This window comes from Mytilus californianus, unplaced genomic scaffold (assembly GCF_021869535.1).
Source record: "Mytilus californianus isolate M0D057914Y unplaced genomic scaffold, xbMytCali1.0.p SCAF_12, whole genome shotgun sequence".
NCBI lineage: Eukaryota > Metazoa > Mollusca > Bivalvia > Mytilida > Mytilidae > Mytilus > Mytilus californianus.
The window spans coordinates 23357285-23371389 of NW_026262604.1; the positions used below are offsets into that span (position 1 = coordinate 23357285).

The following is a 14105-nucleotide window of genomic DNA, read 5'->3' on the forward strand; positions in this document are numbered from 1 at the left end:
TATGAATAACAGAGATCTCGGGTAAACGTCAATATGACAACAACCCAACGACACAGTGTTCATAAATAGGCAATATACCAAGAAATAGATATTCCCGAGTCAAGCTAAAAATCTGTAAAAGTGTTGCGAACATACACCTCAAGCAAATTTTACCGTATTCACACAACACAAGAGGCATACTACGAGTAAACGGAATTGTTTGGTTACTGTCCTTTAAGTGATCGATTCCTACATACCGCGCTTGATTAAATGAAAGTCATTGAAAATGGTCCGAGTGGTCGCAAAAATTGTGACGTTATTTAACTTAGCATTAGGTACCTTGACGACGTTCCGTAGTATTGCTACTATATCCAAGGATTGTAAAGTAGCAATTAATAAAATACATATTCTGCTTAATTCATTCTTTATTTTTGTAATTGACCCAATTAGTTATGTCACAATTAAATAAATGAAATTTAAGCTCATCATAACTTGATGTTTTACATGGGTTCTTCGGATACAGTAAAGAATGATTTCATCGAGCCTGTTTTGTTTCACAAGATGTACCACAGGAATTGTTGTAGCAACACAGCTCACCTGAAAGTATATCCATAGTAATTGTATTGAACTATGAGAAAGTAACAGTTAGACTTTGGTGTGTCAAAACGTCTTCCACTGTACAATGCTGTGCAAATTCTGAAATCTATTTATTTTTTGACGAAAATTGCAACGGAATAGATTTTCGCAAAATAAAAAACAAACAAACAAACGACCATTTTAAATGTAAATAGCATTATTTGTATGTAGCATTTTCTGAAATCGTAATGAATTATCTATAAACAATTGATATTATAGTAGGAGCACCTAGAACTTACAGTACTTAACAAGGAATCATTTAACATGTTTGATTGGTCCATTACTGAAATAGCTTTACATTAAGTAATGACACTGGTTAACGATACACAAATTATACTTGTAAAAGAACTAGATATTCCCGTTGTTTTACTATGAATAAAATAAGAAAACTAGTAAATAATAATTGGTTACAGGTATTAAAATCACGGTTACATCATTGTATAGTATAAATGTTATATATCGTAATATTACGTTCGAACTTAAAGTTCTGTTACTTAGGATAAAACATCTAAATTATGTGTTCATCATGATGGTATCACACAACAAATGGGAAATGTATGTTTACATCAGTTGATAAAAATTGCCAGGACAAGATTACTTGTATGAAAATCGGTATGACAATGTAGGAAAAAAGTTAAGTCACACTTCGTACTCTATTTGTTTTTCTTTGGCTTTTTTTCGAGCGTCACTGAAGAGTCTTCTGCAGACGAAACGTGCGTTTGGCGTACAAAATTTTAATCCTGGTATCTATGACGAGTTTATTCGACTTATAGAGTTACACTGTAAAAGTCGTGCTTAGAATTTAAACACTTGTATTACATGTTTAGATCTAAACGTGTTTAGGATTGTGTTTAATTTCTAAACACATTTCTCAGTAAGCAGATAATATCTAAACATGTTACCTTGGACATCATGGTACCAAGTCAGGTAAGAGCATGCTAAAGAAGTAAAACCAAGCGTTCAATCGGTACAATTTTGGGGGAAAATTACCTGCTCAACATTTTTTTTCACTACAAAATCATCGGAAAACAATAAACTTTCCCCTCAAATAACACCGATTATATGTTTGATTTTACTTATTTTGGTTGCTCTTACTTGACCGAGTACCATGATGTCCAAGGTAACCAGTCGACAAATTATATAATCCGGAATCAAAAGTCGGTAATATGAAAATAGTCTATTGCCTTAAACAGAAATATATCCCACATCATTTTCGCTGACTAATTAGTTGCTTGTTTTTAAAAGAACTGAAGCCGAGCACAAGAGACCACTTGAGCAATTTTGAAGAATCAATCAAACTATTGTTGTTCACTATAACGGATTTTTTGGATTTTTGAATCAATGCACTGACCTGGGTTACAATCTTTATCTGCGTTACATAGCTGCTGGTATTGGATGCACAGTGGGCATTCTCCATTTCCACACAGTGGACATCCACCACGATCCCCCTATTTACAATGTGAAAACACATACAATTGTATTACAGAAATGTTTATTTACATCAAGGTTCTCATTTTTTTCTTGTCTAACCCAAAAATAAGTATATGTAATCACCATAAGGATTTTTCAGGAGTAATCCTGTAGATGTCACTTTTTAATCCTGAATTTTTGTCTCCTCCTGACCATTTCATTTCAACATTTCAACCGTTGGTGGAATTATTTTTGCTTATACTTAGATGTAGACATTTGAGGACTAACATTAGTCTTGTTTCTTTTTGGTATGGTGTTTTATTAGTTTCTTGATTTTTCCTCAAAGTAAAAAAATAAATGAACACATCAATTAATACATCTTACATATTGAATCTGACTTTTTTGCGTTTTCAATAAAAGGTGTAAATACATAAGATTTACAAGAGTCAAAGAGAATTACAACATTATAATGTCAAAGAAAAATGAATAGTCATTGCCTTCAACGAACAATCAGATACGACGTTCAACTAAATAATATTTTAAAATACCAAATACCGAATGTTAATTACACTCCAATCAGTAAATTGTATTTTAATTTTAGTATTTTACTTTATGGTTACAAATTTAATTTCCTTCTCTGTACATGTTAAAAACATTTATGGAGTTATACCTTGTTAACCGAACGTTTAAATACAAATGAAATAAGTGCGATACGTTTATATTTATTCACTGATATTTCAAAACAGTTTTCATTGTTTGAAGACACGAACATACCTCTATAGGATTAATACACGCCAGTACTCCACATTGTTTGAAGACATGAAGATATCTCTATAGGATAAGTACACGCCAGTACTCCACATTGTTTGAAGACATGAACACACCTCTATAGGATTAGTACACGCCAGTACTCATCATTGTTTGAAGACAAGAACATACCTCTATAGGATTAGTACACGCCAGTACTCCACATTGTTTGAAGACAAGAACATACCTCTATAGGATTAGTACACGCCAGTACTCCACATTGTTTGGAGACATGAACATACCTCTATAGGATTAGTACACGCCAGTACTACACATTGTTTGAATACATGAACATTCCTCTATAGGATTAATACACGCCAGTACTCCACATTGTTTGGAAACATGAACATATCTTTATAGGATAAGTACACGCTATTACTCCACATTGTTTGAAGACATGAACACCCCTTCATAGGATTAGTACATTCCAGTACTACACATTGTTTGAAGACATAAACATACCTCTATAGGATAAGTACACACCAGTAATCCACATTGTTTTATGACATGAACATACCTCTATAGGATAAGTACACGCCAGTACTCCACATTGTTTGAAGACATGAACATACCTTTATAGGATTAGTACACGCCAGTACTCCACATTGTTTGAAGACATGAACATACCTCTATAGGATTAGTACACGCCAGTACTCCACATTGTTTGAAGACATGAACATACCTCTATAGGGTTAGTACACGCTAGTACTCCACATTGTTTGAAGACATGAACATACCTCTATAGGGTTAGTACACGCCAGTACTCCACATTGTTTGAAGACTTGAACATACCTCTATAGGGTTAGTACACGCTAGTACTCCACATTGTTTGAAGACACGAACGTACCGTTATAGGATTAGTACACGCCAGTACTCCACATTGTTTGAAGACAAGAACATACCGTTATAGGATAAGTACACGCTAGTACTCCACATTGTTTGAAGACATGAACATACCTTTATAGGATTACTACATGCCAGTACTCCACATTGTTTGAAGACAAGAACATACCTCTATAGGATTACTACATGCCAGTACTCCACATTGTTTGAAGACAAGAACATACCTCTATAGGATTAATACACGCCAGTACTCCACATTGTTCGGAGACATGATCATATCTGTATAGGACTAGTACACGCCAGTACTCAACATTGTTTTAAGACGTAAACATATCTTTATAGGATTAGTACACGCCAGTACTCAACATTGTTTTAAGACATAAACATATCTTTATAGGATTAGTACACGCCAGTACTCAACATTGTTTGGAGACATGAACATACCTCTATAGGATTAGTACACGCCAGTACTCCACATTGTTTGAAGACATGAACATACCGTTATAGGATTAGTACACGCCAGTACTCCACATTGTTTCAAGACATGAACATACCTTTATAGGATTAGAACACGCCAGTTCTCCAAATTGTTTGAATACATGAACATACCTCTATAGGATAAGTACACGCCAGTACTCCACATTGTTTAAAGACAAGAACATACCTCTATAGGATTAGTACACGCCAGTACTCCACATTGTTTCAAGACATGAACATACCTTTATAGGATTAGAACACGCCAGTACTCCACATTGTTTGAATATATGAACATACCTCTATAGGATAAGTACACGCCAGTACTCCACATTGTTTGAAGACATGAACATACCTCTATAGGATTAGTACACGCCAGTACTCCACATTGTTTGAAGACAAGAACATACCTCTATAGGATAAGTACACGCCAGTACTCCACATTGTTTAAAGACAAGAACATACCTCTATAGGATTAGTACACGCCAGTACTCCACATTGTTTGAAGACCAGAACATACCGTTATAGGATTAGTACACGCCAGTACTCCACATTGTTTGAAGACCAGAACATACCGTTATAGGATTAGTACACGCCAGTACTCCACATTGTTCGGAGACATGAACATACCTTTATAGGATTAGTACACGCCAGTACTCCACATTGTTTGAAGACATGAACATTCCTCTATAGGATTAGTACACGCCAGATCTCCACATTGTTTGGAGACATGAATATACCTCTATAGGGTTAGTACACGCCAGTACTCCACATTGTTTGAAGGCAAGAACATACCTCTATAGGATAAGTACACGCCAGTACTCCACATTGTTTGAAGGCAAGAACATACCTCTATAGGATAAGTACACGCCAGTACTCCACATTGTTTGGAGACATGAACATACCTCTATAGGATTAGTACACGCCAGTACTCCACATTGTTTGGAGACATGAACATACCTCTTTAGGATTAGTACACGCCAGTACTCCACATTGTTTGAAGGCAAGAACATACCTCTATAGGATTAGTACACGCCAGTACTCCACATTGTTTGGAGACATGAACATACCTTTATAGGATTAGTTCACGCCAGTATTCACATTGTTTGAAGACATGAACATACCGTTATAGGATTAGTACACGCTAGTTTTCCACGTTGGTTCCTACAACATTTTTGGTTTCCTTAAATAAAATAAAAACATATAAAACAGAGTTTTTTAAATGAATAAAATAGTATAAAAAGTAATTAACAATGGCATGCTAAGTATCTATTTCAAATCGCTTTATTTCCATACCGATTTAAGTGAACACCAAAACTGCATGTACTGGGAAGCGTCAAATGAATATTTGTTATTTACCCAATAATTACTGGTTTTAAACGAAAAGCACTAATTAAATTCTTTTCTGATTTCATTGAACTTATCCCTACTTAACACAGGTTTATAATAAACAGATATTTTGATCTAAAATGGTTAAACTAAAAACTTCCATTCGTGTTCAGTCTTTTAATCTATTTGTAGTTATTTCAAATGGGTCATTTGAAAAGTGTTTAGACAAGCTACTAGAAAAATGCGAAAAGAAAAATATAAACAACGTTGTCCTGTTTAAGATATTCCAGTAAAGTATCCGTTTGGCTCGAGTGTCGTATTTATTGAAAGTTACAGAACTATTCCAAAAAACTGTGAGGAGTTCGTAGATGGTCTGTTGAAGGCAAAATGTCTGTCCATATCATTCAAAGCCTCATTTTCATGTGGAAGTCAAATATCCCGTCATTCATCCTGGATGACCCCTACCTGGAAGAACCTACCTATTGTATTGAGTGTTTACTTGTTCTTGTATTGAACATTCATGAAATATTACCCATTGGAAGTTAAGCAAACAACAATCAATCGATCGAATCTTCGAGTTCAATCAACGGTGATATTTTAAGTAAAAAAAATGTTTGTGTTAAAAATTATATGGATTAAATAAATTTATTTCCATTGGTTGTATGTGTAAACTATGCAGCTGACTTACTAACTTTCCATTCCAGTCTTTTGAAATGATATTAAGCGTGTCTGTGCACCGATTTATATAAATAAATAATTCAAAAGTTGGTGACTATGTTGAACGCATCTATCCCATCGAACTTGAAATAAAGGATACAAAAGATACAGTTAAGTCTGCCCCATATCTTGACTTACATCTAAAATTTGAAAATGGGGGTCAGTTCTTTACGGCAACATTCCAGCAGCGGCTGTATATGGAGAATGTACCTCAGAGTTGATACGATATTCCAGGGCTTCCATTTCCTATCATGATTTCCTTGATAGAGGGTTGCTGCTCACACGGAAGCTATAAAACCAAGAAATCCAAGTGGTGAAGGTGAAATCATCCCTTCGACACTGTTATGGACGCCATCACGAGTTGGTTGACCATTATGGAATATCTGTTTCACAGATGACGACGGATATGTTCCAATTGTCGTAACCACAATCCCGTCCTCCTTTCCCTAAATGGGACCTACCGACTTATCACCGGGTTTGTACTTACATGAGCAACACGACGGGTGTCATATGTGGAGCAGGATATGCCCTTCCGGAGCACCAGAGATCACCTCCAGTGTTTGGTGGGGTTCGTGTTGCTCAGTCTTTAGTTTTCTATGTTGTGTTTTGTATTATGTTGTTTATCCTTTGTCTTTTTCGGTTTTTGCCATGGAGTTGTCAGTTTATTTTCTTCTTGTGAGTTTGAATGTTTCTATCTTGTATCTTTATTAAAAATAACATCTAGAAAAAACATGTTTTTATTCTTTGAGAAAAGTTTATATTCTTTAAAAAGAATGAAATATGAGTAAATAGCGATTCAAATCATTATTACACATCTTATATGTTTTTTATTTTATTAATTGTGACATGTCTCAAATTACACCAGACATGTTTCGCTGGCATTATGACTTCAACCATTCTGCTATTTGTTTTGTCATGTTTTTTTGTGCTACTGTAATTGACAAACTGTCGATTTATTTTCTTTCGTTGATCGACGAAAAATTTAATTTTCGTAGATATTTGATTTCGTGGATTTGGTAACGTCTTATTTATATATAATCTTATGTCAAATTTGTTTGTCAATGAATATCTAAATCTATGGTTAGATAATACAAACGAAATATAAGAAAGTTTGTATCACACGAATAATACTGTAAACCAACTATATACTATATTTCGCGATAAGCCCTTTCTAGTCCATTTCGCGGCGACTTAATTTCGCGATTCTCAAATTTACTTGATGTAATTAAATATGGAAAAATCCAAGTTTTACATATTCGCGACGATTTATATTCGCGTTATTTTTCTACTCGCGAAAGTCGCGAAAATTAATCGCTCGCGAAAATTAGTTGGTTTACAGTATTGAATCTACAGTACGGGTTGTCTCTTTGTACTTGGATTTGTGACCTTAACATGTATTTTTAAAGACGACTATAGCTACATCTGTACTTTTGTATGTGTGGTTTTTTCCATCATGGTTGGTGATGTAGGGATCTTAATGTTGTTTGTTTGTTTTAGAGAAAGTAATTTTTGCTGGAAGTACCTGCAATCTAAATATATGTATAATTACTTTTTTTACAATCTGAGTCAACTTGGCAATTAGATTTTACACCAATACGATTACAAGAGTTTGTCGGACAAACCCCATGTCTGGGTTCTTGTGCCTGTAAACATAGAATCGGAGATATAAAAGATATAATACAACAGTACACTTTTAACAATAAAAAAAAGTGATTGTATTTCAAAGAAAGAAACCATTGTTAAATTTGATTTTTCATTGATTAATACGAAAATACTTTACTCATTATTAAATAGAAGTTACGATTGGGGCAAAACATTCGTCCAAATAACAAAATATTAGGCCAATCTGTTTTGCTTCTTGAACGTATCTCGTATTTTGTATTATGTATTACATTTTATTTCATGTACACCGTTATATTTATATATTTTGTATCTCAAGAATATTTTGTAAAATTTCTTATTATTGGTGCATATAAAATTATTATCATTATGTGTATATATCCTATTAGCTGTATTCGTTTTTGGAAAAATAAATTATTATTATTATGATTCTATCAAATAACATCCTTCAGTTGTTCATTAGAGGGGCCTCGGTGGCCGAGTAAACTTAGTAGTATAACTACTGTATCACTAACCTGTCAACATTGATGTTGTGAGTTCGAACCCTGCAAGTGGCTGAAAGTAGCGTTAAACTCCTATCAATCAATCAATCAATGTACATTATACATTTGTCTGACAGATATTAGTTTGTAGAGTTTTTTATTTTGACTTGCATACTAGCATTTAGTCTTCAACAAACTTCTTTAATTTTGTGCAAAACTGCCGAAATAACCTCGTTTTGAGATCTTCCTATTAACGCTCAGTGTTGAGACAATGCATTACACAACAATATGTTTTACTGCCAAATATACTTTATAAATATGTTAATGTGTGTGAAATATCGCTTTGGGTAAGGCATTTGCTCATATCAAATTGTTTAAAAAAATTATATGTAAAATGACCCTTTTTTTGGCTAATATGTCAATTTCAAAAATTTGAAATGAGTGAAGTTTTGCGCTAAAATGTACAGATTGTATTACCCTTTTACCAAAGAAATTAACATACTAGTAATGTTAAGCAATAATAATGGCGCTTATTATACCCCCTACCCCTTTTTAATATACTTCGTGAGAGATTGTAATTCGATCCTTCTAAAGACTTCACTCGTTTTTCTATACCTTAAAATTTACAGAAACAATTATTTTCAACTGAAAACTTACCACGTTTATCATTTAAATTGGATTTAGCCAAATGTGTGATTTGTCTACATAAGACAGAGTAGGTGTTCTCAAATCATCATATACTTTTAAATAAAAATGGAACTCATGATTTTATAACAGAATACCACGTTTGAATTTATAATTTTGGAATTCATACAAGTACATATTTGCGCTCCTTAATGTGCTAATAGACGTACGAACGTAAGAGGCAAAAAAAATATCTATATATCTGTTTACGGTTACCCTACTTTTGAGTATTAACCCTACATTATTTTATTTCCGTTGTCAAGTGAAAAATTAACTGAACTCGTGTCAAAAGCGAAGTTAGAGTTGCAAATAAAATAAATCAATTGCCTGATACATCTAAATGTTCAAAATCGTGAATATGACAGCTGTTTTCAGGAAACTCTCGAATCGTGTGATGAAATAAACACTTTGCCGCCATTTTTGTCAAATCAAGGGTAATAATCCAATCATTAAGAATACGGGAAACTCGGCCCATGGACAACCCGGACCACGGTAAGACGGACCGGACCGCACGATTCAAAATCATGTTGCAAAAAATAAAATGATAAATAAAATAAAATTGAAATACCGACCTACCTACCCTATTTTTTCTATTTATAGATGTAACCTTAAACAAATAAATTTATGTTTTTTGCCTAAGGAAAGGGATTTAAATACTGCACTGGTGTTAAATAACAATATCGATATAAGATTTACGAGTAGTATATGTTAAATTGACAAATCCCCCAAACGTCCAGGACACAATTCAACAATTTGATTCAATTTTTGGTCCACAGTTTCGAAATTCGTAATGTTTTTAAATGTCTTATGGTTTGTTCAACATAATTTCGACACTGGACGGTTTGCATAAATATCACATAAAATTAAACAGTTTGGAGGAAAATCCAATTCCTAATTAGTCCCAATTCTTGGTAACAAGTATAGATGCAGTGAATATTGGGATGTCCCGAGTAAAATAGCTCCTGTGGTTCACTTTTAGGTTTGTATATCACATGGAATCATCAGTAGCTGGTAAAGCAATTGGAAGCTTCGGCCAGTTTCTATGTGATTGAAACCATTGTTCACGACCAGGGCGGACTATATTTGGAGAATAAAGTTTCCATAAAATCGGTATAAGGGCTATATGTGTACAAACAGTATGAGATGAAACGTCAAAAAGTAAACATAAAAGATAATAACATGGGTAACTACGAAGCCTCAAAAACACTATCAGGAGACAATTAATTGGCAAAAAATTGTGTGGTCTTCCCACAGAAATGCGTGTTTTCTTGGTCGACATGTTCTGAGCATTTGCAATAGAGTTTCTAGTGTTTGTTTTACAAGAGCGGCAAAATGCATATTAATGATTTGAAAAAAAGGAAAAATACACATTTAATTTTTTCATCAATATAGACGACCGATGATGAAGTTTCTTAAATTAGACATGATTCAAAATTTATATTGAATGATAAAGACGAGGAGAGAAATTTATCGCTTATCGCTTTCATAAATATTTAAAACTGCTTACTATTCATTTAAAAAGTGTAAAATTTCCGTCTTTTACACAATGTACAATTCCAAAATAGTTTTGTTTTTCTGTATGACAAATATATCGGGTTTCATGGAAAAAGTTATTGAGGGAATGCAAATAACTTCTATTTTATAGGAATATAAATGAATAATATCTAAGATTTGTGAATTTATTAAAATGACCGACCAAAGAAAGAGAATAAAAAATCTTGTATTTCATGTATAGAATTGTTTTTTTTTAATTGCCAACTACACAAATACTCTAGTTAGCTTTTTATGAGAATTTAAAGAAAAATTGGAATGGTCATGTTAAGATGAATTATTTTAATATAATTTAATAAAATATGAAAATTATTCATGTATATATTGATATATTCATATTTTAATTCTTCGTCAATAGATCTAGATATTATGACAGATCTGCCATCATCAGGGGTCCAACTGTCAGTTTTATGTCAAAGTCTTTAACTTTGGTCTGCAACGCGTATTTCCTACACTTTTATGTTTGCTATACGCAACTATTGTGCATCATTGAATATTCGTACACAATCTTCGTCAAACTGCAATAAATGCCAGTGTTTCATGATTCGTTTTTTTTTATTTTACGTATATATGGGTTATATTTAGTTATTTAAACTAACGGAATATTTTCTGTTTCTTTCGATTTATTTTGTTGTAATAATTCAGTACGGTCAATTGATAAAGCATCAGTAATACTTTCATCTATTTCGACGTTATCATAACCCCTATCTAATAATTTCACTTTGAAATTAGTTAGATTGTTTATTGATTTGTTATGATCACTTGTGTTTCTAATCAGCCGTATTGCTTCACCTTTAATAAATCCTCTGAATACACGCTGTGAGTGACAGCTATTTCTATGCAGATACAGACAAGAATTTGTTTCTTTAAAATGTATTTCAAGGTCAAGAATGCCATGTGTTGTAAATCTTTGACCTTTAATTACATAAACATCTAAGAACGACATTTTATCGTTTTAGATTTCATAGGTGAACTTTAATAAAGGGTTACAATTATTTGCAAGACGAAAAAACTCTGTAATTTCATCTGATGTTCAATCATATATTATGAATCCATCGTCCCTATATCTGCCATGATAGAATATTTTGTCTTTATGTTGAAATGCAGAAATTATTTGATTCATTATTTTGAACATAAGTATGTCACAGATTTCCGGTGAAGGGACTGCACGAATTGCCGTACCTATTATTTGTTGTATAAAATTGTTCTTTTAATTGCCAACTACACAAATACTCTAGTTAGCTTTTATGAGAATTTAAAGCTGCTCTTTTCTCTATTCTAGAAACATTTCGTACGCTTGATATAAAATCAGAAGATGGGGTTTGATTGCCACTGAGACAACTATCCACCAGATATCAAATGGCGTAGTTGTTCGCAACTATAGGTCACCGTACGACCTTCAACAATGTACATAATGCAAAGAAAGCTCTTTAATGTCCGACATGAGAAAACACGTTATAGATAAATTTCAAATTAACGATAATTTTGAACAAAGCTTTATTTAAACCTTCAAGTAAAAAATCGGATTCGGATGTGATTTAATTGCAGTATTTTTTATAGATTTATTTTGATCTTTTTGCGGATTTTTTCTTGTAGCCGTTCAAAATCGTTTTGTAATCAAATTGTTAGAAAAGGGAGAACAACGATCTTTGTCTTAATCGATCACTACTATGAATCAAGGCAGTTTTATGATTAAGATAAGAAAAATAGAAATATATATAAATAACGATATAATTTTATGCTGGATCCTGTTCAGCGTATTATAGCATATATTGGTTTCTTTTATTGTTCAAAATCATCTCGGCAATGTCACACACATATATACAGGTAACTATAGCAAATGATTATCTGTGCTTTTTGAGATAGTCCCTCTATAGCTCGTAGTTAACATCAGCGCCAGAAATCGTATTGACTTTTCTAACACGTTTATTGAAAATACAGACCCTTTATATTGTAACAAATAATGATCAGAAGATACAAACTATAATTAATTAATAAAATACTAAAAAGAAGAACCGTTCATTTTAATACTTAATATGTAAGTTCTTGGTTTGTATACATTATTCTAGTTCAACTTTTGAATAATAACAGGAATCCTCGTTTCCAAAACCATGTTAGTAATTAACAAAGCTTACGTGTGCACAATGAATAACACAAAGTATCAAAATCCCAGCTATCCACATTCTCATTGGATCAGGTTAACGAGAATGAATGATATTTAAACAACGTCTTATACTTAATACTTGCTATGATGAAAAATATTCAAGTGTGAACATACTTATATAGCAAAATTCGTCATCCATAGTTCATGTAAAATATTGCACACAACACACGAATGCAAACTGACACCAGGTAACCATTGTTTTAGTAATTATTAAAATATGATGGATGATGTGCTTACAGGCAAGAGGAAAAGTTGGATATTAGAGACAAACCTTTCCATAATTAGATTTTGAACATTGTCAGACAGTGGGGTTGGGTGTGTTTAAATGCACTGTCAAGTCGGAATATCATAGAATTCGATTCTTTGTGTAGATAGAGTGCCACACTCTTTATGTTACATAACCATTGCAACAAGTCTTTGAAGGTCGGTTGCTGACCTGTTACATTAATTGTTTATTTTTTCTTGTCCTGAAATTGCATGATATGTTTGCCACAAAAATCTGTCAAACGTGTTTTGGTAGAGTTCAAATTCTGTAATCGTTAATGCTGTTTACCCAACATATTATAACCTGTGAAACCTAAAATTGAAAGATTTCTGCTCTAAAGGTGGGGTTCATATTATATTATATTTAAAGTAGACTAAGTGTATTCCGCCGTCTTGAATTGTAAAAAGGTAGAACACAATCGGTCATGAAAAGAATGGAAAAAGATACCATAGGGACATTGAAACTCATAAGTCAAAATAAAATGAAAACGCAATGGCGAAAAACGAAAATACGACCAGAAGATAAACAATTTACAAAACACAACATAGAAATTTAAAGATTGAGCAACACGACAATTGGACAATATCCGTCGTCATCTGTGAAACGGATATTCCATAACGGTCAACCAGCCCGTGATGGCGTTCATAAAATTTGCGAGGAAATATGGTTTAAAAGCTTCCTTATGAGCAGCAACCCTCTATCAAGGAAATCATAATAGGGAACGCAAGCCCTGAAATATCGTATCAACTGGGAGACATATACTCTATATGCAGGCCCTGCTGGAATGTTTATACATATAAATGGAAAGTTCACAATGGGGGGGCTGAAATCATCTCTTTTGTCGTCAAGTTTTGTTCTCAACCGACCATCATAGTCATTTTCTAGGTGTAAGTCATGTGATGTTGTCGTTTTGGTGTTGTGTTTGACGTTGCCATAAAAGCGGGAGGTTTGGCATGCCACAAAACCAGGTTCAATCCACCATTTATTTTCTTAAAATGTCCTGTACCAAGTCAGGAAAATGGCCATTGTTATATTATAGTTCGTTTCTGTGTGTGTTACATTTTAATGTTGTGTTTTTGTTGTGTCGTTGTTCTCCTCTTATATTTGATGCGTTTCCCTCAGTTTTAGTTTGTAACCCAGATTT

At 33.2% G+C, this 14105-nt stretch overlaps 1 protein-coding gene across 1 annotated transcript; it reads right to left on the reverse strand.

The window, feature by feature from the left end:
• Positions 1-386: 386 nt before the first annotated feature.
• Positions 387-12816, reverse strand: LOC127721590 (keratin-associated protein 9-1-like). The gene is made up of 5 exons (XM_052228365.1): positions 12668-12816; positions 7745-7838; positions 5274-5332; positions 1967-2063; positions 387-576 (listed from the first exon to the last, which is right to left on the reverse strand). The coding sequence occupies exons 1-5, from the start codon at positions 12719-12721 to the stop codon at positions 515-517; spliced, it is 366 nt and encodes a 121-aa protein (XP_052084325.1). The 5' UTR covers positions 12722-12816; the 3' UTR covers positions 387-514.
• Positions 12817-14105: the final 1289 nt, after the last annotated feature.

What these genes read in the sequence shown, in the direction of transcription:
- LOC127721590 (XM_052228365.1), bottom strand. Translation starts at nt 12,721, where the DNA reads ATGAGAATGTGGATAGCTGGGATTTTGATACTTTGTGTTATTCATTGT. An exon ending in GTGTTATTCATTGTGCACAC is followed by an intron (nt 7,839 to 12,667) that starts GTAAGCTTTGTT and finishes CTATGTTTACAG; the next exon opens with GCACAAGAACCCAGACATGG. An exon ending in TGACTCAGATTGTAAAAAAA is followed by an intron (nt 5,333 to 7,744) that starts GTAATTATACAT and finishes ATTTTATTTAAG; the next exon opens with GAAACCAAAAATGTTGTAGG.